Raw genomic sequence first — 27,270 nt, 5'->3', positions numbered from 1 at the left:
AAATAAAGCTTACAAAAATATAAGTAAGCGTTAACATTCACTTAAAAACACTAATCACTACCATCATACCTGGCAAACAGTAAATATGTAATAGATGTGGAATGCATAAATAAATGGACTTTCCAGCTTACAAATTAGAGTAGGCAATAAGCAAACATCCACATCAATTATAAAAGTGTTCATGAACACAAAATATTTTTAAATAGCCAGAAGCCTAAGGCAACTTGAATTGAGAAGAGAGGCCATTTAAATACAAACCTCATACTGACCAGCTTAAAACATACATAAATTATTTGTGATGTCTCTTAGGGCTATTTAAATTATTATTTTCAGCACCTCAGTAGCACATTTATTTTTATTTGCAAAGTCATGTGGGCTTTTTTTTTTCCCTAAATCCCAACCAGATCTATCAATCTGGCTTTGGCAAGAGTAATCAATTATGAGGAGCTCTAATAATTTCCACTGTTTTCAGCCATCCAGAAAGTATCTGGGTTTAAATGCGAAAGAGAGGCAGAGGCTCTCTCGGCGTCCAGAGGGAATCTATTTTCACGAATTCCAACTTGAGGCGGATAATGTGAGATCAAGGTTTGTAGCTTCGACAATTTCAACCACCGTTTACTAACCAAGCCTCTCCAGAGAGATTTTCCCGAGAGAGAAACAAAACGCTACGTACGGTACTCACTTTTTCCTCTAATTCTGTGCTTTAAACTTTTTTTTTTTTTAACTTCATCTCACGTTCTACTACACAGGACCCGCGGATCGAAGGCGGTCGGTGCCGGTCCGTCTCGTGAGCGCCTGCCCGGCACCTTACGCCATCAAGCAATTCCAAAATGCCCTGTGGTGACTGCACTAGACAGTGAGCCATCTCACACAGGAAGCTCAGAAGTTGGCACGTTTTTAAACATACTCGTAGGCGATGTCTGACGAGAAGAATCTCAAAACTCTAGAATTCAAAGAGGCCTTTACACTGTTTACGGTTATTGTCAACAATTTCTTTTTTAAGTCTGTGAGCTTCTTCCTCCCTAATTCCCACCACCACTTACCAGAAAACAGTTCCAAAGTTTCTACAAGGAATCTATGGGACTTTAGAAGAGGAAGAAAGGAGGCTGTAACCAGGGCTCAGACTCACGCGCCGCCCACAGGGTCGCGGCGCGCCTGCGCCCCTGGCCTTTGCCGCTTCCGGTCCTCTCTCGCCCGCCCCCGCGGCACCCTGGTCGGCGCTTGCGCAGAGGACCCGGCCCAGGGCCTGAGTGGACACCTGCAGGACCCCAGTTGTCTAAGGCCCCGGGAAAATAATGGACACTTCACCGTCGCCGTTGCTGGAAAGAGCCGTTTGTGTTTGGGCTTTGATCTTTTCTTAAGCTCCCAAGTAGGCTTCATAAAGCCCGTGTGGACTTTTATTCCTGAATTTTGGCCCAACTCCTCAGGCTTAACCTACTGGCCTCAAAAATATTGGGCAGTTCCATTGCCTGTCTACCTCCTTGTAGCTATAGTAATCGGTTATGTACTTTTAATTAGAATAAACATGAGTACTAATTCACTCAGTTCCGTTCATACAATCACAGATAACTATGCTAAAAATCAACAATTAAAGAGATACCAGGGCGCCTGGGTGGCTCAGTTGGTTAAGCGACTGCCTTCGGCTCGGGTCATGATCCTGGAGTCCCGGGATCGAGTCCCGCATCGGGCTCCCTGCTCGGCAGGGAGCCTGCTTCTCCCTCTGACCCTCCCCCCTCTCATGTGCTCTCTCTCAAATAAATAAATAAAATCTTTAAAAATAAATAAATAAATAAAGAGATACCAGAGAGAGGCCACCCCAGCATCAAGAGACAGTCCTATTAGTCATTTGTGTAGTGGAAAAATTATGCACCAAAATGAATAGTACATAGCCTAACACCAAGCATGTATTGTAAGTTTTTGACATAATAATTTTAACTAATTATTTTGACCATGTCCCTTAATACCCGGTATTGAAATGTGTGCGTGTGTATGTATATAACTTCTCTTAGATTAAGTCCCATTCATATTATAAACGTTCTCAAATATTAGTCATTAACAGACAGAATAAATAAAATACTGTATTACGATTGGGAAATATATGTAACTACCCCATAGCACACTTGCAAAGAAAATCCATTTCTTAGTAACTCAATGAAATTTTGGAACCATTTATGCCTACAGTTTTGTTTTATATTGGTATTCAATACAGTTTATGGAGAACAATTAAATAGGAGCAGACAATTTGAATTGCACAATTAAGGTGCCAAAAAGCAGATTCCAAAATACTATAAATTTTGTATACCGAAAGACTGATAAGTTAGTTCTTGATTCAAAAAGAGAAATAAGTAAGTTTTGATTTCTTTTTGAAAAATAGACATTATGTTTGCTCTCTGGGACTGATGAATAAATACAGGTTTCTAGCCTATCTTTAGTAGGTGTGTGTATGCAGATTTGATAAGGTACTGCACAGGCAAAAATGTTAAAAATCCGTATATATTAGCAACATAAGAAAATCATAAAAAGAGGTGCAGATCTTTCTGCCCCTGGGTCCTCTCCCCGGCTGTAATAAAAGCACATTTTAGGGCACCTAGATGGCCCAGTCGATTAAGCCTTCGTCTCTTGGTTTCGGCGCAGGTCACGATCTCTGGGTGGTGGGATACAGCCCCACACAGGGCTCTGCGTTCAGCATGGAGTCCGCTGAAGTTTTTCTCTCCCTCTCCCTCTGCCCCTCCCACTGTGCTCTGGCTTGCAGTCTCTCTCTATCTAAAATAAATAAATAAATTTTTTTAAAAAGAAAAAAGCACCATAAAATTTTTTTTTTATAAATCACTAAAAGAGAGGTTTCCTCAGGTACTTACAGGGTCGAATTTTTGTGCTCTTCTAGCTTTTTTCATTAAAAAAGTTTCCCATTACCCCTACAAGTTTGGATACAAATAAATATTCCTAATACTTCCTTCCAGGCCTATATAAATTTCCCCCAACTTCACTCTTCTCCTCTACTGAAATCAAATGTACATCTGGTTTACGCAGACGCAGCATAGTGCTAGGCAACTAGTAAGTAAGTACTCACTTTCATTCAACAGATATTTATTGTAAATATATGTCAACATTGTATTAAGTGCTGGAGTACAAGGGAGTACAAAAATACATAAAAAATAGCCAGCATTCCTGATTTGTAATTTAAACAAATAAAATGAATACAAAAACAAATAAAATTGAACAATAAAGAGAAGGAATGGAATGGAATGGAATGGAATAAAATGCTAAAATGAAAAGGAATAGGAAAATTATTTTTCTATTCTTAGCTCCTCCTTACATAATTATCATACCTATATTACTATAAAAAGCTTAAGGACATAATCTATCCTATTTTTTGCAGTATCTTTAACACCTGCCATAGTGGAGAATATAAATTTAAGTGAGTAAATAAATAAATAGTAAGATGTTACACAAGAGAAACAGAAAATGCTATGAGCACTAAAACCAACATTGTGAATATAACTACCTCAAGCACTAAAGAATCACCTTATTAATTGTTACTGAAATAAATCATGTAAATGTTTTCTCAGATTCTTATTTTTTGAAATCCATCATTTATGCCTTTGAAGTGGGGACTGAAGTTTTAGAAGTGACATTCTTATTGATCTTTACAGTAAAAACTAAATCTTTCAAGAGTAGTTCAGGCTGGATTTCTCAGTTTATCCTAACAGGATGTAATTTTGTATGTAAGTATGCATGTAGTTTTCTAAATATTAAAATATTCTTTTTAATCATATTCCTCATGGAGAAATTGTCTGAACAAAAACCAAACGCTGAAGCACGGCCCCAAGCTTCTAAACTGTTTTTACTGAGTGAGAGGAGACCCTGACACCTTATTACCCAATCCTGCTGGAAACTCTGGCCTGCAGGAATTAGCAGCCCATGGGAGCTACAGATCTGAAACCTGGAACAGGTCTGAAACCTGGAACAGGTTTGAAACCTGGAACAGGGCGCCAGAAGTCTGAAACCTGGAACCTGTTACATAAAGCCCCATGCTCAAACATGCACATCTGACTTCCACCCAGGAGATAGCCCTGATCTCTTTAGAAATTGTAGAGTAAGCCAAGAAATCAACTCCAAGGATTATGTGCTCTGCTTTGCTTCAGGGGCCCCAGTTTACATCCCAATGGTTCTGAGAAGTTTCCATGACCAAACCTAAGAACAAGAGGCAGAGACCTGAAGGCACCCAAGTGACCCATGCTGGCTACTCTGTGGACACAGGCCAGTTCTTAACGCCGCTCTGAGGAATGCAAACGGTACGTTCAGGATTGAACTGCTTTATCTTCCTTGTACGTAAATTATTCATTACCCCCTCCTTTTGCACATTTTGTCCTCCATTTTCTCTGTGATCGCCCTGCTTTCATTTTTCCAGTTCTTATCTAAGCTACCTCAATTGCCTTGGGCTCTGCTCCCCTCAGAAACTTAAATAGGATACCAGATTTATTAGCTAAAAAACTGAGTCAAGACGGACCATGAGAGACTATGGACTCCCGGGAAACAATCTGAGGGTTTCAGAGGGGAGGGGAGTGGGGGGATGGGTTAGGCCGGTGATGGGTATTAAGGACGGCACCTATTGCATGGAGCACTGGGTGTTATACGCAAACAATGAATCATGAAACACTGCATCAAAAACTAATGATGTACTGTGTGGTGACTAACATAATATAAAAAAAAAGAACTTAGTCAAAAATTTATTTTCAACAAATCAGGGAGCAGGGAAAAAGAAGCTGCTTTGTGATGTCTTTGATACTCAGCTTTTCAGAAAGCTATTGCTTAAATTATTGTTTTAAATCTTTGAACTATGTGTCTTAACTTTTTCCGATGGCACGCTAACATTGCACAAAACATAGAAAGTTACGGAAACTCATTTCTGTAAGTCAGTGCCCCCACATGAACAGCAGGGGTCAGTAGCATACCAAGAATTGTGGAACCGGTCCCAGGCTCTCGGAAACACTGCTGAATTGCTGCCCTGGGTCTGTGTACAACCCCACGATGATCTCAGCTCTCAGATGAAGTCTTTTGTTTTGTGTCTTTACAATGCACTGTTCAGTCTTCTATATGAGTTGTGACTTATTCAGACAGCATTTCATTGTGACAGTTTAACTTAAGAGAAAGAAAGGTGAAAGAGAAAGAAAAAAAGGAAAGAGGAAGGAGAAAATTAAAATGCGGCCAACTGAAACACATAGACAAGGAAGAAGTGATCTTGCCTATACTTCAAGTTTGTCCCTTCTCCGTTCCCATCCACTTAAAGCCTGAACACTGTTTTTCTGGATTGCAGACCACTCTAATTCCCCACTTCCCTCACTCCATACCACACACCCAGTTTCGTTCTACCACCTCTGCCATACAATTTTCTGTTAAAACAACAGAGGTCTTTATAAAAAGAAAAAAAAAAAAAAACTGTTTTAAGCCAAATACTTGACTTTTGAAAAGAATTCAAAAAACTTCTATGTCATGTTCTGGCCTTTAGTCAAGCTTCCCAGTATAGAATTTTAATGTTTTTATGCTTTCTGAACATTTTTAGTCAAGATACACTTCATTGATACGTTTTGATAAAAATTCTTCCCCTGTAAACTCACACCTTCAGATAAATAGTAAAAAGCTATAGTTGTGAAGCGATATCTGATGTGTTTTGGGGTGGAATGAAAAACGGAAACTAAAATATTAGAGACTTTTTTAAGATTTTATTTATTTATTTGAAAGAGAGAGCGCAGGAGCAGGGGGAGGGGGAGAAGGAGAGGCAGAGGGAGAAGCAGACTCCCCACTGAAGAAAAGAGCCCTACGTGGGGCTTGATCCCAGGAACCCAGGATCATGACCTAAGCCAAAGGCAGACATTTATCCAACTGAGCCACCCGGGCACCCCATAAAATATTAGAGATATTAAAATTATATTCAAGGATCATTCCCATTGCACTGGGCAGGTGTTTAGTAATCCAGTCCTCAAAGTCAGCAGGGATGAAACTCTTTTCATGCATAAATTGAGTTGTACCCCAAAATATAATTCCCACAAGCCTGGCTTCCTCTTCTACCTAGGCTGGAATACCCAGAGTTATTAATGTATTCCTATAGAGGTATTGAGTTCTAACTGTGGAGTGGCAGCAGTAATATTGTTTTAACATCTAGCACCAAAATTCCTCTTGAAGGGGTTGTCTTGTTACCTCCCTGACTGACAGGGCCCTATCTGATCCTCTTTGATTTGTCCCCTCTGGCCTATCTCCTACTGTCCTCCTGCATACCCCACTCTAGCCTCACCAGCCTCTTTGTTGTTCTTCGAAAACATACCAGGTAGTCCTGTGCCTGGGAGTCTTTGCTCCACCTGTTCTCTCTCATCAGGATAAATCTTACCTCCCTTATCCAAGTGACTCATTCCTTCACCGACTCAAGAGTTTGTGCGAAAGTCACCTTCTCAGTGAGGCCTTCCCTGAACACCTATTTAAAATGGAATATTGCCCTCACCCCTCCTCCTTTATTTTCCTCAAGAGCACTTAGCATCATCAAATATGCTATATATCACATATATAAATAGAATATGAGATGAGATATCTGAGACCAAACACATCAACCAGTAGAGGGCTTGCCCCTGCTATCACAAGGACAAAGAAAGTTGGTTGATTCCAAAGCAAAACCCAACTCTACACTTCACGTAAAAGACAAAGACATGCCTAAAACAAAATAATTCAAGAAATGCTAATGAAGAAAGGACGGGCAAAGGTATACCAAGAAAATGCAAATAAAAGAAAGAATTGCAATTTTGAAATCCAAATAACTAGAGTTCAGTCCAAAAACCATGACTGAAACAAAGAGCACCTGATAATGCTAAAGGCTACAATTCACAGTCAAAATAAAATATTTTTGAAAGATAGGCAGCAAATAATACAGTAGCTTCTTTCATATAGTAGAAACTACAAGAGATTCAAAGAGAATAGAAATATATAAATAATTGCAAACTTTAGTATACTTCTCTTAGTCCAAGACAAGAAAAAAATCATTTACAATAATTGACTCTTTACATATAGACACATGTATACCTAAAATAATTACATAAAGAAAAATACAAATAATATTCTGCATCAACAATATAAGTAAAAATTCAATTTACCCAAAGGATACAAAAATACAGATTCAAAGGGGTACATGCCCCCCAGTGTTTATAGCAGCATTATCAACAATAGCCAAACTGTGGAGAAAACCCAGACATCCATTGACTGATGAATAGATGAAGAAGATGTGGCATGTGTATGTATATATATAGTGAAATATTACTCAGCCATCAAAAAAGTTTAAGATCTTTTTTTATTTATTTGACAAAGAGAGTGAGAGAGCACAAGCAGGGGGAGCAGCAGAGGGAGAGCGAGAAGCAGACTCCCTTGTTGAGCAGGGAGCTGGATGAGGGGCTCAGTCCCAGGATCCTGGGATCATGACCTGAGCCGAAGGCAGACATCCAACCCACTGAGCCACTCAGGCACCCCAAGAGCTAAAGTGTATTGTGCTAAAGTGAAATAAGTCAGTAAGAAAAAGACAAACACCATATGACCTCACTCATATGTGGAATTTAAGAAAGCAGATGAACATATGGGAAGGGTAAAAAGAAAAAAAAAGATACCATAACAATAGAGAACAAACTGAGAGTTGATGGAGGGAGGTGGGTGGGGGTTGGGCTAGATGGGTAATGGGTATTAAAGAGGGCACTTGTGATGAGCACTGGGTGTTGTATGTAAGTGATGAATCACTGAATCCTACTCCAGAAACCAATTGCACTGTATGTTCACTAACTAAAATTTAAATTAAAAAAAAAATCCATCACTATCAAAACATTAAGAAAGACTTCCCACCTTGAAATTTTAAATTTTTCTATTAAACTTAGCCTGGCTCAAAGGGAAATACCAACTGATACTGAGAATTTCTAGAAAAAAAATTATGAAGGGGCGCCTGGGTGGCTCAGCCGGTTGGACGTCTACCTTTGGCTCAGGTCGTGATCTCAGGGTCCTGGGATCGAGCCCCAAGTCCTGCTCCCTGCTCAGCAGGGAGTCTGCTTCTCCCTCTCCTTCTGCCCCTCCACCTGCTTGTGCTCTCTCTCCTCTTTTTATCTCTCTCTCAAATAAATAAATAAAATCTTTTAAAAAAATAGTGAAAACATAGCATCAGAGTCTACAAGATAATGCTGTTTATAATAAAATTCATAGATCTAAATATTTATATCAATAAAAATGAGACAAATAAATGAGTGAGACACCACACTCGAAAAGTTAGAAATATTTAAGTCTTGTTTTTGTCTTTGGTTTTTTTTTCCAATTTAGATTTAATTTTCTTTTTAATTAAACAACCTAGATTAGATTAGAAAACAACCTGAAAAAACTAAACCTAATTGCATTAAACTACATGTAGCACTTTTAATTAGCTATAATACTGATACTGTTATTTTGAAACTATATATTATAAGAAAAAGTAAGTAATTTTGTTAATATTATTAGGTACCATGTGTTTCAGCAGAAAAGTGATGCAATATAAAATCAAATACGTTAAGTAAAAAATTCTATAATGTTTCATTAGAACTGGAATATCGGCACAAATTTATGATTTATTTTTATCTTTCTTTGAAAAACCTTAAATTTGGGGCGCGTGGGTGGTTCAGTTGTTAAGCATCTGCCTTTGGCTCAGGTCATGATCCCAGGGTCCTGGAATCGAGCCCCACATTGGGCTCCCTGCTCCGCAGGAAGCCTGCTTCTCCCTCTCCCACTCCCCCTGCTTGTGTTACCTCTCTTCGCTGTGTCTCTCTCTGTCAAATAAATAAATAAAATCTTTAAAAAAAAAAAAAAAAAAGAAAAACCTTATATTTTCTAGATCTTGCATTGTAAAGTGTGAAAAGTAACAGCAAGCTGTTTAGCCATGAACATCCTTAAGTGCATGGATTGTGGTCACCAAATACATTTTGCACTGAAAGCAGTGAGAACGCCTTTGAGAAACGGCTGATTTTGGTCTAGAGCAGTAAATGTTCCAATATGACATTGGGACTCTTACAGAATCAGAATGCAAGGAAGCTATCAAGACATTTGTGGTTGTCAGGACGCCTGGGTGGCTCAGTCGGTTAAGCATCTGCCTTCGGCTCAGGTCATGATCCCAGGCTCCTGGGATCAAGCCCCACATCGGGCTTCCTGCTCAGCAAGGAGCCTGCTTTTCCCTCTCCCTCTGCTTGTGCTCTCTCTCTCTCAAATATATACATAAATAAAATCTTAAAAAAAAAAAAAAGACATTTGTGGTTGTCAAATGAACATAGGAGCCAAAGATGGGCAATTTGAGCTTTAAAATGATAATCACAGCAATTACATAAAAATGAAAATAGAGTTTCCAGTAGAATCAATGGAAAACTCCTAGAAGCAACAGAACTTTCAAAATGGTAGCAAGATGTAAAATGATACATAAAAATCAATATCCTCATATACTTCAGCAATAAGCAGTTATAGGGAAAAATAGAAGAGCTGACCCCATATACATTAGCAACATCAAAAAAAAGAAAAATACTATAGGAATAAATTTAACAAGAAATGGGCAAACCCTCTATGAGGAAAACTTAGAGCCTTCCTAAAACACACAAAGCTGGGATGTGAATAAAAGAAAAAGTAGAACCGCACTCTTCAATAGAATCATGCAAAATCATAAACTAATACCAATTTTTAAAAGTACTTTCATGGATGTAGATTCTATATTTAATATGGAAAAATAAATAAATGAGAATATCCAAAAAAGAGGGGGAAAAAAAACAGGCCTGGCCCTACCAGATATTGGAATATATTATACAGTTTCTGCAATTAAAACTGTATATTAGCACAGGAGTAGACAATCAGATCAATGGAAAAAATAGAAAATATAGATACAGACTCAAGTACAATGTGGAAATTTATGTGTGTGGTACCTCAAATCACTGGGAGGAAAGTGTACTTTCTAAAATTAAATCTTGTTTAAAAAGCTAAATGCTACTTTGAAAATAAATAAAATTGGATATAATATCACCTAGGTGGAATTCCAGCAAAAAATTAAAAAAAAAAAATTGTTTCAACTCGGATCGTACAATGAAGAACCAATCTGCATATCCAAATTGAAGGAGATTCTGGTAAACCACTGGCCTGAACTTTTCAAAAATGTCAATGCTAAAAAAAATAAATAAGTAAACAAAAAAGGCTGGGGTCGTGTTCTCAATTTAAGGGCTCTCAAGAGACTTGGTAACTAATTGCGATCTGTGATCCTTGTTAAATCCTGGATTTATGTTTTACAAACAACAATAGAGTAAGCAAGGTTTTAGCGGGGGGGCAATCGAGGAAATAAGAATATGAACTACATAGTCAATTACAATAATGTAATAACGTTTAGCGATTTGGACTCTATGCCTTAAGAGTTCATGATACATTGTCTGGAGACACTGTATTGTAATCTCATAGGACAGTAGTCCTCAGTGGGAGTGATTTTGCTGCTCTCTCCCCTACACTCATTTGGCAGGGTTTAGAAACATTTCTGGTTGTCATAGCTGGGGGAAGGGAGGGCTGCTGCGGGCATCTAGCGTGCAGAGGCCAAGGATGCCACTGAACACTGTACGAAGAGCAAGACTGCTCCTCCCCCCAACTCCAACACACACAAAAATCATCTTGCCTAAAATGTCAATAGCGCTGAGGTTGAGAAACCTTGGTGCGGGAGAATCCCTTATTCTTAGGGGATGGCTAGATACTAGGCTAAAATACATGAAATTGTCCTTTGAGCAGGTGAAAACACTGGTCACATCTAAGGGTGACGGGTTATGATGTCTACAGCTAACGCTCAAATTTCTGTTCAGCAGCAACCACGGTACGTGTCCTTCCGCCCCGACTTCCTGCCTCCCTCGGGGACCCGGGAGGGTCGCCCCCCACTGCTAGCGTGGAGCTGACTGGCGGAGCCTGCGCGGTGAGAGGAGCCTGCCCGCGGCCACTGCGCAGGCGCCGGGCAGCTCGCCGGACTCCCGCTGTGTTTCTCCAAAAGTTACAGTCCCTCGGGTGGACCACCGTCCAGCGCAGCTGCACGCAGCAGAGAAGGGAAAAGAAAACTCCCCGGGGGCTCCGTTGGCTTCTCTGGGAGTGACAAAGATGCTTTCCCACTAGAAGCCCGGAAGCCTCCTGCTTTGCAATCGGATAAGGGCTGCAATGAGCACGACTCATTCTTTTGAAGCCCCCTGCTAGGAAGAGCCACTTGTGTTTGGGCCCGCGCTGCCTGGCCATCCCCTTCCAGGCTGGATCTGCAGAGGTGAGTTTTTTATACTCTCTTTAGTGCATTCCCCTTCCCGTATCTGACGAGCCTGGGCAGTACTACATCTCGTGACAGCACTGACTGAAAGTGCCCCGGGCAGGCGCATTCCACACCCAGCGCCTCACCAGCAAGCGCTAATCTAGGTGACGTTTAAAATACCTTAAAATTCTTTAGCCTTGAGTCCCTTAATCAAGGAGTTGGCACACTTTTCCTGTGAAGAGCCAGAGAGCAGATATTTTAGGATTTGCAGACCAGGAACGGTCTCTGTCTTGTGTTTGTCTCTGTTTCAACAACCTCTTAAAAATGTAAAAACAAAAAACAAACCAAAAACCTAGCTGCTGGCTTGACAAAAACATGCACATTATAATGATTAGATTGATCACTCACTTTACCCAGCACGAGGCTAGAGCTTCTTTCTGGCCTGCACCCTGTCCCAGATCCCACCAGTTTTGCAGTAAGGACTTAGGTTCCACAAGGGCTGTAACCCACCGAGTTTACTTGACTTCACCTGCCATCCTTTGTTCTCCATCCTTTGGGTGCCTCCACCTGCATCTGCTCCTCCTCCCTGCCAGATGGCCTCTGGTGAGTTCCTGGCAGTCAGCAAGACTACCAAGAAAACCCCAGACCAGGAGCCAAGCCCTTCTCTACTCTAAAATGTCAATTGATTCCTCTCTAGGAGCAAAAGCCAAAGTTCCTACATCGTGAATAAATTAGAATAAAGGTAATACAGGAGTATGTCAGGCAATTGTGTTTTTATAGCATTTTTTCTGGTGATAAATGTAATATATGTCCACTATGGTAATTGGGAAAATACTGAAAAAAATATATAGAAGAAAATAAAAATCCTCCACATCCCAACCGACAAAAAAAGGAGAAAAAACAAATACTAAATGTTTATGTATTCTTTAGGCCCTTTTTCCAATACGTATCCATAGGACGAATTACTGAACAACTGGATTTTTAAAAATATTTCTTAAGAAACTTTTGTTAAAGTCCAAAATACAGAAAAGTGTGCAAACTCTAAATATACAATTCAGTAAACTTTCGAAGACTAAAGCAGATATGCCCTTGCAACCACCATCCAAATCAAGAACTAGACCATTCCTAGGCCCCTTCATCCCCCTGCCCTGTCAGGGGCAACTTCTCCCCCAAATAAAATCACTGCCTTATCCTCAAATACACAGATTAGTTTTGTAAGTTCTTGAATTTCAGTGAAATGAATTATCCATTAAGTTTTCTATAATATTTGGTTCTTTCCCTTTATATTATAATTGAGATTCATCCATGTCATTATTGCTTTTAACAGGTCTCTTTTTTTTCTTACTTTATTTTATGCGGTTTGGCCTTCCATTATATGAATATAATACATTTTATTGTTTATACTATTATTTTTTAAGTAACAGATTTATTGAGATATAATTCTTAAAAAATTCATCTATTTAAAGTATGCAATTAAATAGTTTTTTTAGTACAATCACAGATTGATCATCATCACAATTTTAGAACATTTTCATCACCTCAAAACAATTTCGTACTCTTCAGCTATCACCTTGTAGCCATGCCCCACCATCCTCTCCAGCCCGAAGTAACCACGAATCTACTTTCTGTCTTTATAGGTTTGCCTATTGTGGACATTTCATGAAAATGAGATTGTATACTGTGGAGTCTTTTGTGACTGGTCCTGGATTTTCATGTTATTTCCAGGTTTGGGGCTATTACAAATAATACTACTGGGAACATTTTTATACATATCTGTATGTTATACGTATCTATAGATAGATTTGTTATCACACAGATACATATTTCTGTTGGGATATATACCTAAGAGTGGAATAGCTCAGACATAGGTTTATGCTTATGGTTAGTTATAGTTGATAGTGCCAAACTCTTTTTTAAGTTTACACTCCAACCGGCAGTGTTTAAAGAGTTTTCATGGCTCCACACCTCGCCAACATTTGGTGGTTGTGTGGTTTCAGCTTATACTTCTCTGATGACTAATGAAAAAGAACATCTTTCCATGTGATTATTAGTCATTTGAATATCCTCTTTTAGTAAAGCACCTTACGAGTCTTCTTTTCTATTGGGTTTTTGTCTTTTTCTATTTGACTTGTTTATTCTAATGTGAGTCCATTTTCATTTATCAATGCTGCCCAAAAACACCTTTCCCTAATCTGTGGCTTGCATTTTAATTATCTCATTGTTAAATGTTAATAAATGTAAATTTTTTATCTTTATATAAGTCTAATTTATCAGTCTTCCTTTATGGTTCATGTCTTTGCTATCCTGCTTAAGAAATCATTGCCTACAAGGACATCTGAAAACTCCTATGTTACATATAGGAATTTACATCTGTGTTACAAGTTACATCTAAAAACATACTGGTTTTTCATTGAACAGTTAGATCTAACCATGTAGAATTGATTTCGAAGTATGGTATGAAGTAAGGGTTAATTTTATTTATTTATTTTTTCAATTTTTTAATATAGTTACACTACTGACCAAGGTCCAAAGGACCTTCCTTTTCCCACTGCTCTGCAGCACTGTCCTTGTCATAAATCAGTAGAAAGACAAATCAGTGAAGATGTTGGAATTAGTAGGCAAGGACTTTAAAATAACCATGACAAATGCATCAAAGAATCTTAAAAAGAGAAGATAAAATAGATGAAGAGATAGGAAATTTCAAGAGAGATACAGATAATATTTTTTTTAAAAAATGGAAATCCTAGAACTAAAAAATACAATATCTGAAGTTATTTGATAGGTTTATCAGTGCATTGGACACAACAATGAAAGGATCATTCAGCTGGAAACAGGTCACTAGAAATCATCCAAATTTAAACATACTGAGAAAAAAAAAGTTTTAAAATAAACAAGCATCAGTGACTGATGGAATAGTAGCAAGTGATCTAACATACATGAAATTGAACTCCTAAAAGCAAGGAAAGAGAGTATGGGGCAGAAGAATATTTGAAAAAATATTAGCAAAAGATTTCTGAATTTATTCAAACCTATTTATCCTAGGATGTTTACTTGTTTTCAGTGGAGCGTTAATCCCAATATCCTAGCTTGCTATGAATGGAATTTAGAAGTTAACATAAATCTACATGAATAAGCAGGACATTTTAAAGTCACACAAAACATGGAAAAATACCTTACTGATTGGAACTTTCCTGAGCATTACTGTACTTCTATAAATGTTGCCTACTTACTAAAGGCCAGTAGCACCACCCCAATCATAGTAACATCAAAATGTCCTCAGTTTTTCAAAACATCCTTTGGTGCATAACATAGCCTACATACAGTGAGGACCCCTGTCTCAGGTGACCTTCCACTGTCTCCTTTGTCCACACCCTTTTGAACCTTATCTTCTAATGCTCACATCCGTCTAACCACACTGGCCCCTTTCCATCTCACAGCTTTCCCCAAATGCTCCTCCCCCAGATATCCATATGACTGATTCTTTTCTCCTCGTATTTCCTCAACAAGACCTGTAGATTGAACAAGACGAAACAAAAACCTTCCACATTCTTTCCTTCCTAGTTTATTTTTCTCTATAGCCTTTATTTGAAATGCTGTGTATTTCAATTATTTAATCTGCTTATTGTCAGGGCGCCTGGGTGGCTCATTTGGTCAAGCGTCTGCCTTTGGCTCAGGTCATGATCTCACTGGGATCAGAGTCCCGCATCGGGCTCCTTGCTCAGCAGAGAGCCTGCTTCTCCCTCTCCCTGCTGTTCCCCTTGCTTGTTCTCTCTCTAACATTATCATTGTTAACATTTTTCTCAGGGCTGACATGTAGGCAACCTTAACTTATTCCTAATAACTCCCTATATCTTTCAGGGTCAATTCCTTCAGTTTTCATGAATAAGTAGGCCTGGTAGTACTCCAGTAATTTACATTTTTAAGGTATGTTTGAGTTTCTTAGCAAAAAGAATTACAGCAGTCAAAGCTCCAGCTTTTTAACTAAGGAGAGTAAGAAATAAGAAATATGATATGACTGTTTCTAAAGCAACAAAAAGCTTTACCTGATTAAGTAGACTGAGGATTCCTCCTTACTAGATTGAAGTATCCAACCAAATTGCTGAGGGCCCCCTCACAAAGAAAAACTGCTTAGAGCTATCGTCACAAAAAAAAAAAAAAAAAAAAAATTGCCTATTCAATTATAAGCTGATTTGAACCCAACTTTTTTTCTTTACGCATTCAGGCTTCAGGATGGATGATGAAATTTCAAATAGGAAAGAGATGTAAAATCATCAAAATTACTATAAACTGTGCTGCCAACTGAATGCGTGTTTCTTGTAGCATATGCAGAGTAAAGGACAATTTTATTCCTGCATTATACAATCCCCCAACAGCCTGCTAACCTATTGTCTTAATCCAGGTGATTCTTGATTCTTTGTCTCCGAGCCTGAGACAAAGGTACACACATTCTATTTGGGAATGTGATCCCAGGGAACAGGAATGAAAGAGAGAGGGGTGAACAGGGGTAAAATGGAAAGAAAATCCAAGCAAAACACGTAGTGTTATGCGGTAGTCCACCACTGTTAATGGGAACTTAGTGCAGGCAGATCCTTCTTGGGATTCTTATTCAACTTTGGTTCAGAACCGCCCACCACCCCTGGGGGATGAAAGGGAGAAGAATTTATCTCTCAGCAGCCATCTCCTCCTTGCTGAGGGCTGCTCCCATGGGTGTTAACTTTTCCATCGCTATCAGTTGCAAAGACCGAAGAGCCTTCCGGGTACCAGAGCATCACACAGTTGCCGCACCAGAGAAGTCTGGGGACAGGAAGCTGGGTTCTTGGTGCATACCTGAAGTGAGACACTGGCAGTACAGAACAGGGCGAAACCTGCTCCAGCTGTTCACCAGAGCTGTGGCTGGAACTGGAGGTTATAGAAATGTGGGGGAGTGCACAAGAGGCATCTTATGAGCCTATAGAAGGTGCTCTTAGCCTCACCTAAATCTGCATCCTTCTTTCTATAATCAAATTTCAGTGTCCAGCACCTGGGTGGCTCAGTCAGTTAAGCATCTGCCTTCAGCTCTGGTCATGATCCCAGGGTCCTGGGATCAAGCCCCCCATCGAGCTCCGCGCTCAGCATGGAATCTGCTTGTCCCTCTCCCTCTCCTCCCCTGGCTCGCGTGTGCGTGCACTCTCTCTCCCAAATAAATAAAATCTTTAAAAAAAAAGTTTCAATGTCCAGAACAAGGTTGGCAAAAGGGTTAAATTAGGAAGGTTAAATGTATTAGAAGATGTATGTTAATAATAGTCCTAACCTGGAGTGATGTTGAATAGAAATTGACATTAGAACTTGGAAGATTCAAAAATGATTCTACTTGAAAAATTGGACCATTGGATAGAGATATTAGACATTGTCTAAACTCATGTAATTTCAAAAATAATCATGAATTGTTTGGGGGGAAATGGAGAAATAAAATTAACAATTTATTGTGTCTCTATGAGCTTTATAAATGAACATCATTAACTTTTCCTGAAATATTGTTTTCTACTGTCACATAGCACCAGTGATACAGAGCTTATAACCAATTAAAGGAGAATTGGTAGAAATACAGGAAGGAAAAATATTGGGATGAGTTCCATCACATAGAGAGTTGTCATTAATATTGGTTGGAATTGGGGGGGAAACTTCATGCTTTAACTTATGGTTCCTCTATGACGCTCTGTCTTACCAGAAATGGTTTTCTCTCTGCCTACACCTTGTGGCATTATTATCATCCTCTCTTATTTGGTCTGGAATGGCCACAAATAGGATAAAACTTTTGAGTTATTCAATTCAATATATGTTGAGCTTCTACTATTTCCTGTGTATTGGCACCATACATATCAATAAGACATAAAATATTACATCCAAAAATTTCAGAATACATATTCTTTTAAGGTTTACCCAGAACATTCACCAAAACTGACCATATGATGGATTGCAAATCAAATCTCAACCAATTTCCGAAGGTTGAAATCATATAGCGTATGAATTAAACCAGAAATCACTTATGTAAAAATAAAAAAATTCCAAGTGCTTATAATTCAAGGAATATACTCCTCATGACCCACAAGTCAAACTATAAATCACAGTGGAATTTAGAAAATATTTTTAAATGAGTGATAATGGAAGTACAATATATCAGAACTTGTAGGATGCCGTGAAAACAAATGCTTATAGGAAGTTTATAGCTCTAAATACATGTATTAGAAATTTTACAAAATGATTGGCTGTCAGTGTTTCAAGAAGCCAGGAAAAAAAACAAAACAAAACTGTGAAATAGCTTTTCAGACATTGGACAACTGGCAGGAAAGGACGGATCACTGTAGAGGAGGAGTAAGGTAACCCTACAGTTGCCCTGCTTTTTGAGTTTCAGCACTCTGGATCATGTTGCAGTCTTGCTGAGTTAAGGAAGCAAAGACTGGACTTGAGTGAAACTGAGAGGTCTTGAATTTTCAGGGCACAGTACCAGCGAGGAGGAAGTTTTGCAGAGAAAGAAACTTCAGAAATCCGCACACAGATCCCTTTGTGTTCATTTATAAACACTAAGCTTAATTCCCAAAACCAGCATGAGATTGGGAAACATTTAATTTCCATCCAGCCTAGTCCTCCCTGGGAACTCCAGACATTCACTAGGATCCCAAGAAGGTTATACCTTATGTAAGTAGGCCTAAACTAGCCTGAAAGTAAAATCTACCCTAGACTTGCCCCCCTAAAATGGCTTATAAACAAGCCTTAGTAGTATGGAGCTGATTCATAAGTATCTACCTGCCAAAACAAAGTCCAAATGTGTTAGTTCAGGTTCTCTAGGAAGCACATGCAAAGACAGGATTAGATTCACAAGAGATTTATTTGGGGAAATGGCTGTGACCATAAAATAGAAAGGAAGGCAGAGAAGGCAGAGGAAAGGGGGAAGGAAGGAGGGTTGAGTAGTAAGAGTCTCAGACTGCAACACAACTCCCAAGAAAGTCAGTTGCCTAACAAAGAGGAAAGAAGACGGAGGCAGCTCATGAAGGGGCACCTACCTATTGTCTTGTCAAAGAGGGGCTTTTGTGCCCTCTTCCACCACAGGGGAAGTCCATACCTCTTTTTTTTTTTTTTAAGATTTTATTTATTTATTTGACAGAGAGAGATAGCGAGAGCAGGAACACAAGTACGGGGAGTGGGAGAGGGAGAATCAGGCTTCCTGTCGAACAGGGAGGCAGATATGTGGCTCGATCCCAGGTCCCCAGGATCATAACCTGAGCTGAAGGCAGACACTTAATGACTGAGCCACCCAGGCGCCCCCTAGCTCTTCAAAGAGTACCATGCAGGCCCATATGACTGCATCGGTAAATTCTTCCAAATATTTCAGAAGAAAAAAATACCAACCTTATGCAATTTTTCTACTAAATAGGAAAACACAAATCCTTCCTAACTTGTTTTATGAGAGAGACACGCATAACTTTGATTCCAAAACGTGACATTACAAAAAAGGGATATTATAGATTGAGACAACATAAAAGACAGGATTATCAAATCAGACTCAAAGGCTCACAGGAATGAGATTTTATCCATTAAAAAGTTTTGCTAATAATCTCAATATAAGCAATCAAGAGGACAGGGAAAGCAGAAAGAAGTCTTAAACAGTGTCTACAGTTTTCCAGATCCTTCCTTCTGGCATTGGATGAGCTATTTGGCTAAACTGGAAAGATACGTTCTCTAAGTGAATTCATTTCACACAACATGGAGCATTTGAGGTCATGAAACTTCTCTATTTTACACCCAGATAATTATGTAACTTACATGACATTTTCCTGGGGGTCACACCCCATAAATTTGTAGATTTTGGTTTTGTTTACCATACTCAATCCTGAATCAAGGGCTTCCTGCTGAAACACTTCATATAAGGACTCACCTCCTAATAATTAATACTACTTTATTTACATGAACTCTGTTATCAATATGTTTACAAGCAGATTAGCCTGGGTTATCTGGGTTATCTTCCTTCTTTCTTTCCAGGAAACACCCCCCAATATGTTTCCAGGTGGTAAATTAATTGGAGGTTAGCTACTTAACTCTCTCCTACTCAAAAGCCAATAAATCTAACAAACATAGATGCTAAAATACTAAATAAAATGTTATCAAATAGAATCTGAAATATGTAAAGAGGCTAATACATCATGACATTGGTTTAACGTTTGAAAATTAATGTAATTCGTGTAACAGAATAAAAGAAAAAAAACATGATAATCTCAATAGATGCAGAATAAGCAATTGACAAATCACCACTCATTAGCACTATAAATTATCAGCAAACTAGAAATAGAAGAGTATTTTCCTAACCTGATAAGGATATCTACTAAAAACTTACTGCTAACATAATAGCTTAATGGTAAAACATGGAATCTTTCCCCTTAATAGTGGAATTAAGGCAAGGATGTTCACTTGCATCACCTCTATTCAACATTGCACTTGATGTCCTAGCCAGGACAATGAAGGAGAAAGAGGGAGAGAAAGTAAGCAGGAACATATATTGCAAAATAAATAAAATAGTTAACCATGTGATTGTGTAGGTAGAAATCTGAAATCATCTATAAATAAGCTATTCAAATAACTGAATTTAGCAAGGTCAGAATATCATAATACTGGGTCACTATAAAATAAACTGCATTACACATCCTGGTAGTGGATCAATTGGAGAAATTAAAATATTCAAAATTTACAATAGTATTGAAGACATCAAATACCTAGAAGTAAACAAATTGTAATATTTACGATTTCTGCAGGGTAAATTATAAAATACTGCAAGAGAGGGGCACCTGGCTGGCTCAGTTGGTTAAGCATGTGACTCGATCTTAGGGTCGTGAGTTCCAGCCCCACATTGGGCATACAGCTTACTTAAAAAAAATATTGCTGAGAGAAATTAAAGAAGATTTAAATAAATTGAAGTATAAATAATGCTAATAGAAGGAAGATTCAGTATTTTAAAAATCAATATTTTTAATTTGCTCCAAATTTATCTATAGCTTCAATGTAATACCAATAAAAATCCTAGTGGGTTTTTTTTTTTTGAGAGAATTAATGAACTGACATGTATATGGAAATAGAAAGGACCAAGAACAGCCAATAGTATTAAAGAAAGAACAAGCTGGAAGTCTTAACACTACCAGATATCAATACCCATCACACAGCTATAGAAATTAAGACAGATAGTGTTTGCACAAATATACACTAATAGACTAATAGAATAGAGGATAAAACTATGGGTATTTTTCTCTAGAGCAAACACTTTGTTCCTACAGCAGCACCTATCCCACCCAAGCTCATCTCCCCACTCAAACTAGACAGTAAGTTTCACACCTTGAGGAAGAGAGGCCATAAAACAAACATGCAAAAGAAAGGTTAGTTATTGGTTTTTGAGTTTCCAAAGACCAAAATCATGTCATAAAATTTAGGGTTAGAGGGATATTTGTCTAGCTAATCTCTTCCATGCCCTACCCTCTCCAAACTCACTCAAAGGAAGGAAAAAAAAAAAAAAAGCACTAAGTGAGAAGAAAATAAATCACAGTTGGAGAGAAAGCAAATGAGTTAACGGCTGGTGAGGGTTTCTGAAGAGAGCTTCAATATTCTAAACTAGAGCATAAAAGAATCCCCAGAAAAAATTTACCTGATCTAAGAATGAAGAGATCAGTGCTCTACCTCCTGTCTGGTTATCTTGAGCAAGTTCCATAGTTATGACATTGTGGCATTGGAAACTGGAGTAGAAATATCTGCATTGAGCCATTAGGCAGATGGATCCTGAACTATTTCACAGACATTATGGGGTCACAGGATCAAGCCAATGTTGTTCTTGATGTGATTGAAAACCCTTGAGAAATGACCCCAAGAACTGACAGACCTAAGGGACCTCTTGGATATGGTATGAACTCTCTGAAGAGGTTTTAGATGGAAATGAAGACATCTCAAAAGATGTCAGCGTGGAGGGTCATATCAGTATGAACAGATGCCAATCCAGAATCAGATATATCCCCTAAAGCATGACATGACCTAAGTCCTCTGGAGCTTAGCTGCAGTCCTGGGTAGAAGAGGAAAAGACATTGTAGTAAATTATTTTCAAATATAATGTCTATATACCTGGAAAATTATTAAAGTGAAGGATTTGGTGAATGTGTGTATGTTTGCCATCAGGCAGAATGAGAGATTAAGAAATAAATTAAGTTCAGTTATGGAAAAATAAAGTCACTTTTCCCTTACCCCCGAGTATGTGACTTGCAAGCCTATAGTTAATATATCAACACCAAAGTTTTTGAGCAGGACCGCTGGGCAGGATTGCTTGGAGCAAACCATCTGTATTCAGGTTTTTCAACACAGCTGCAAGGCACTGTAAGATCAGGGAGACACTTACCAAATTATGTTCTGTGGAACACTAGCTCCATAAGATATGAATTGATGTTAGGAGACAAAGTGGGAAGGTTTCTTCAGTGCCAAATTCTCAAAGCCATTCCTATGTGAATGTTTAGTACAACTCTCCAAAAGACATGATTTGACTTGGCCCATGTGGCAGCATTGTGCTATATGGGCCCAGATCCCCCTTCAAGGAAGGACTTGTTCCTCATTTGCTGGGAGTATGTGAGCAGGCAGCCTACAGCTGACAGCCCTCCTTAGGAATTGCCCCTGCTGCAGAGAACCAATTTACCTAAGGTCGCTCCTTTTCACGGGGTTGCCCATATTCAGTGACCTATCAGTGCAAGGGTACAAAGCTGTTCTCTTGCCCGTCTTAAGACAACTCTGAAGGTCATTCCAACTTCAGATCTCCCCCCATGGCACTGGCCAAAGCTGTGGTTGGACCTGCATTACAACTCAGCTTCTCCCTTTCTTTCTCTTTTCTACAAGTGTTAGTCCCGTTGGCTCTTCTTAATAAACCTCCTACAGGTAAAACACATCTCAGAGTCTGAATCCTGGAAAACCCAGTCTGAGATGCCCCACTTCCCAATTCTATTTGCCCACTAAAACCTTTCTTCTCCAAGTACCTAAAAAGCATAGGGTTGAAGAAGCACATTTTGGATGCCTGTAAGTACAGGCGTGAGAACTGGGTATCTGTGTGGAGGTTGGGGGAGGGGTGCCTGAGACTTGAACACCAGCCCATGAATTCCTTTGCTATTTGAAACCAGCCCAATTTTGAAATATAACTGTCTAATTTTTTAAGTGCTACAGAATCCATTGTCTATTGAGGTAGATAGAGAAGGTCTAAGTATTATATGACATATGCAAATAAATTTTCTTTTTTTCCACAAAAATGCTTAAATCTCTAAGGTGATTGGTGGTATTGGATAAAATGCACTCATTTCCATCTGACATATACAACTATTTTGCAATCACAGCTGTCTTCAGATATTTAGTGGGAGAAAAAAAGGAAAAGTACAATGAAAGCCTTTGAAAAATCAGTTTTCAAGAAATAAAAACTGGGCAGTAGGATTTCCACAAACCTGAAGAATCTTCAGAACTGGAAAGTCTATTCCAAAAAGTCCAATGAATTACAACACACTTAACTTATTAAAATATTTGTGTTTGGCAAACCACTGGGTAATATCGTTTCAAGATGTTGATTGTATTACCAAAAAAAAAAAAAATGAATATTTTTTTACAAATCTCTGAAATAATCACTTTTTTAATTTTAACACTACTTCGGAACAAGGAGCTGGCTTGAAAGACTAACACCTAAATGATCAGAGACAGGGCGCCTGGGTGGCTCAGATGGTTAAGCGTCTGCCTTCGGCTCAGGTCATGGTCCCAGGGTCCTGGGATCGAGTCCCGCATCGGGCTCCCTGATCCTTGGGAGCCTGCTCTCTGCCTATCTCTCTCTCTGTCTCTCATGAATAAATAAATAAAATGTTTAAAAAAAAAAAAATGATCAGAGACAGTGAACTATAAGACTGCATGATCAGCATAGAGCGATTCCCAGCTAAGATGAGATGCATGCAGCCTCTACAAATGTGGCTGGGGAGGGGTTTGCTTCAGCTCACTTGAATAAGCTACTGTCTATGGCTCACAAGGGTCCCGTTCTTAATGAGGTGGTGCATAGCAGCACACTGTGAATCCAAATAGCAGATGGCAACACTGTTGAGTAGGCTGGCAGTCTGTGTCTAGCCACCAACTGGCAGCAATCATTATTAAACTGATTCATGTGCCCAGGGAAAATCTTCATAAGAGTCTTAGCAAATGTGAGCAGTGAGAAGCAAATGATCTGCTATTCCTATCTTCTACGGATGCTACGTATATTTTAAAAAATATTACCCCCCAAGGCAATCCACATGAAGAAATGGCATGTCCCAGTGTGAACTAGAGGCCTTAGTCCTTTCTTATATACTCGTGTACCTTTAAACATGAGAGCTATGATTTCTTTATTGGGTAAATAGCTTTTACTTGAAGGAAATAGCTTCATAGCATTGACCCTATGGACTCAAGGCAAATACTCAGTGATAGGCAAGCACTTAGAAATTCTCTAAATAAAGCTTCCATGAAAATGGTACTGTGAATCTAGTGATAACATATTCCATCTCACATAATGAAGCAATGGCCTAAATTGCTCATGGTCCATCTACTTAAGTCAGGTAACTCATCCCTGGGTGAAAAGCTTGTTATTGTAACTCTTGGCTAGGAATGCAGAGTGAAAGAGCCACTAGATTTAGAAAACTGTTCTCATGTAAGGACCTTTCTCATAAGTAAAAAATCTGGAAGGGATTCATTTTTAAAATTCTGTCTTTACAAATCAAAATGCTAAGCAAACAGCATTTTTTCTTTTCAAGTGTTAAAAGGATCTGTTATTTGTCACCAATAAAGCCAATTTCTACATCACTATATATTAATAAAGAAGACTTAAAGTAAATCTTTTACTGAAAAACAAACTCGTTTCATTCACTTTTAATATGCTTGTACTTATATTAAAACAAAACAAGCCTACCTGTTCTCTAAGTCTTTATTACATTTATTTTCTAAAATTAAGAAACTAGTTTTCTCTTACGTCATGTGCTTATCATAACAAGGAAAAAAACTACAGTCAAACGTCAGGTATTTCACATGTCATAATCACAAATATATATTCTTTTTATGGTAATTTTTTAATGGAAGCAAAATTTTAAACCTTTTTTTAAAAAACACGTTAAGATCTCTCTGAATAGATTTTCTTTGGCTTTAACAATTTGATTATCCAATTCAGGCTGAAATATCATTTATAACTTCTAAAGAGAGTTCCTGTGTCCTGGATCAAACATGAGGGTGATTCTTTCCCAAAGTTAGATACCCTAGCCCTGGCAAGAAAGCTCAAGAGCAGGCCCATACACATCTCTCAAATCTTGCAATAATTATCTCCAAACAAGAAATCAAATGCCAGAAATCATTATGTACTTTAATACATTTTTTAAAGATTTTATTTATTTATTTGAGAGAGAGAGAGTGAGAGTGAGCATGAACAGGGGTGAAGGGGCCAGAGAGAGAAGCAGACGCTGAGCGGGGAGTCCAATGTGGGGCTTGATCCCAGGACCCTGGGATCATGACCTGAGCTGAAGGCAGCCACTTAACCAACCAAGGCACACAGGTGCCCCTAGACTTTAATATTTGAAGCCAAAAAGTGCAAATCAATGAAAGGTTTACTTAGATTTGCTTGTCTCTTTGTTACTTTATGAGAAATAATTTATATCAGTGTTAGAAGATAAGATGTCTGTATCTTGTCTGGGAAAACAAGTGCCATGAGAAAATAAGTATCATGTGTTAAAAGATGTCTAAAAATGGTGGCACATGAGTTCCTTAAAATGGCTAGAATTCTTAAAATATTCAACAACTCATTAGACAATGAAAGTTATGTTTTTAATCAAGCATTATAAAATGCTATATATTAGGAAAATAAGATCGAATGATGAATGTTTGTCTCTGGATATTAGATCCTACACAATGGTAGGTATAAAAGAAAGCCAGCAGTGAATAGGTTAGTTCAAAGGACATATGTCTAGGTATCTGGATACAATGATTAAAAACTTGAAGGTGAATAGAAATACTGATAGCAATATTACGGATCCTCAATTCAAGTAAATTGGCCACATTACCAAAAGATGAATATTCTCCTTTAGAAGAGAAGAATTCTAGCAGTCATGAGAATGACTAGGAATGCTAGAAATTCATTCCTGAAAATTTGTATGTACCAAATGATTGTTTTCTCTTCTCCCACCTTTTACTAAAATGGCCTTTATCAAAGACATCTATGATATCTTCTTACCAAAATCAAAGTTTCATTCTGTGGCTCTTGCTTACTTTGACTGTCAGGGGCATTTAATGCAACTGATCACTACCACCATCTTGAACACTTTCTTGGCTTGGTTTCTAGGATAGCAGTGCACTTGCCTGGTTTTCCTCTTCCCTTACTGCAATTCACTGTCCATTTCCTGTTTAGCTCCTCATCAAAATCCTGACCTTTTTGGACACCTGAATATTCTTAGATATTCTGCTGTGTACTTTCTCATATCTGAATGAACTCAGACATTTTGCTATGTACACTCTAATCAGGGCAAGGGCTGTGTGTGTCTGGTTTACTGCACAATGTCTAGTACATAGTGGACATTCAAATATTTGTTAAAGAAATGCATGAATACTGGAACAACATACCTAGTTTGAATAAATGAGTGTAAGCATGATGATGGTGACCTGGAAATTAAATAGTTCCTAACATGATTTCATTGAGGTAGGTATAAAGATCATAATCCTCATCTTTTTAGAACAGGAAATTGAAGTTTCAATAGGTCAAGCTGCCCAATAACATGCAGAATCTGTGTCAGAGCTGAGACTTGTACTATCGCTGTCATGGTCCAAAGGCCGTGGTCTTAATTCACTGCTGTACTTATTGATGAGTACAGGAGAAAATGAGGAATAGGAACCCTAGTTCAGCTTACATATCTCCTGGTCCCTTGCTACAAGGATACAGTTTTGAAGTTGATGGTTCTGATGATAGTAGGACTACAAATGCTCTTTTTCTCACATTCAAAAGGAAAGTGACTTGCATGATCTTGCAGTGGTGGGATCGAGCCCCATGTTGGGATTCTCATTCCCACTCTGCTCCTCCCCCCACCCCCTGCTCACTTGCTCTCTCTCTAAAGTAAATAAATAAATTCTTTTTTAAAAAAGAAAATGACCTGTTTCCTTATTTGTAAAATGAAGATGAAAATACTATTAGTCGATCTTTCATAGATTGTTATTTTTAGGGTAAAATAATAAATATGCAAAATATAAGTTGCTATACAAAAAACATGGATAATTTCCATTCATTAATTATTAATACTAAGAGGTACTAAAAGAAGTGGACAGGCAGAAAAATCTCCCTACTGACAGGGACAGAGTGGAGGAACAAGAAGACAATCAAGAAAGAGTTAGAACATCCCTCGCTTACCTGTCAGTTAGGCAAATAGAAGAAAAGAGAACTAATGTTCTCTCGTTCCCATGTAAAAGATAATGAACACTCATTACACAATTAAAAGAATGAAAAGATCATTGACTTAGTCATACTACATTCAAAAAGAAAAAGAAAAGACAATCATAAGGACAAAAGTCTGCCAATGCTGTGAAAGAAAACCTGGTAATTCTGCAGTTAATTTGTTTTGTACCTGGGTGATTTTACCTTCCATTGACTCCAGAGACATTACCATTAGCATATCCCAGGGATGACTGGAGATAGAGTAAGCAGGGGAAATTAGGGTAATGAGGCACCATAGAGGAAGGCAATTCAGTGACCTCCTGGTCCTCAGAATATACAGGTCTTTAAACTGTAATCAGGTAGCACAGTTAGGAATACGCCCAAAATTTCTTTTTCACCACTAGATTCCAGGTTGTAGTATTCAATTATTATAGAAAATGGTGACCAGGTTCAACTTAAATTCTGGGATTTCACTTAAAAGTTTACTAAGGGTACTTTCTTTCCTTTGTTAGTAGTCATCAGATCCCCC

At 38.4% G+C, this 27,270-nt stretch overlaps 1 protein-coding gene across 1 annotated transcript; it reads left to right on the top strand.

Moving 5' to 3' along the window:
* Positions 1-612: 612 nt before the first annotated feature.
* LOC118001025 lies at positions 613-5,647 on the top strand. Its single transcript, XM_034990964.1, has 2 exons — positions 613-1,492; positions 5,564-5,647. The coding sequence occupies exons 1-2, from the start codon at positions 917-919 to the stop codon at positions 5,645-5,647; spliced, it is 660 nt and encodes a 219-aa protein (XP_034846855.1). The 5' UTR covers positions 613-916.
* Positions 5,648-27,270: the final 21,623 nt, after the last annotated feature.

This window comes from Mirounga leonina, unplaced genomic scaffold, assembly GCF_011800145.1.
Source record: "Mirounga leonina isolate KUSES-001 unplaced genomic scaffold, KU_Mleo_1.0 Mir_115, whole genome shotgun sequence".
Taxonomy (NCBI): domain Eukaryota; kingdom Metazoa; phylum Chordata; class Mammalia; order Carnivora; family Phocidae; genus Mirounga; species Mirounga leonina.
This window is presented reverse-complemented; position numbering and strand designations above follow the sequence as displayed.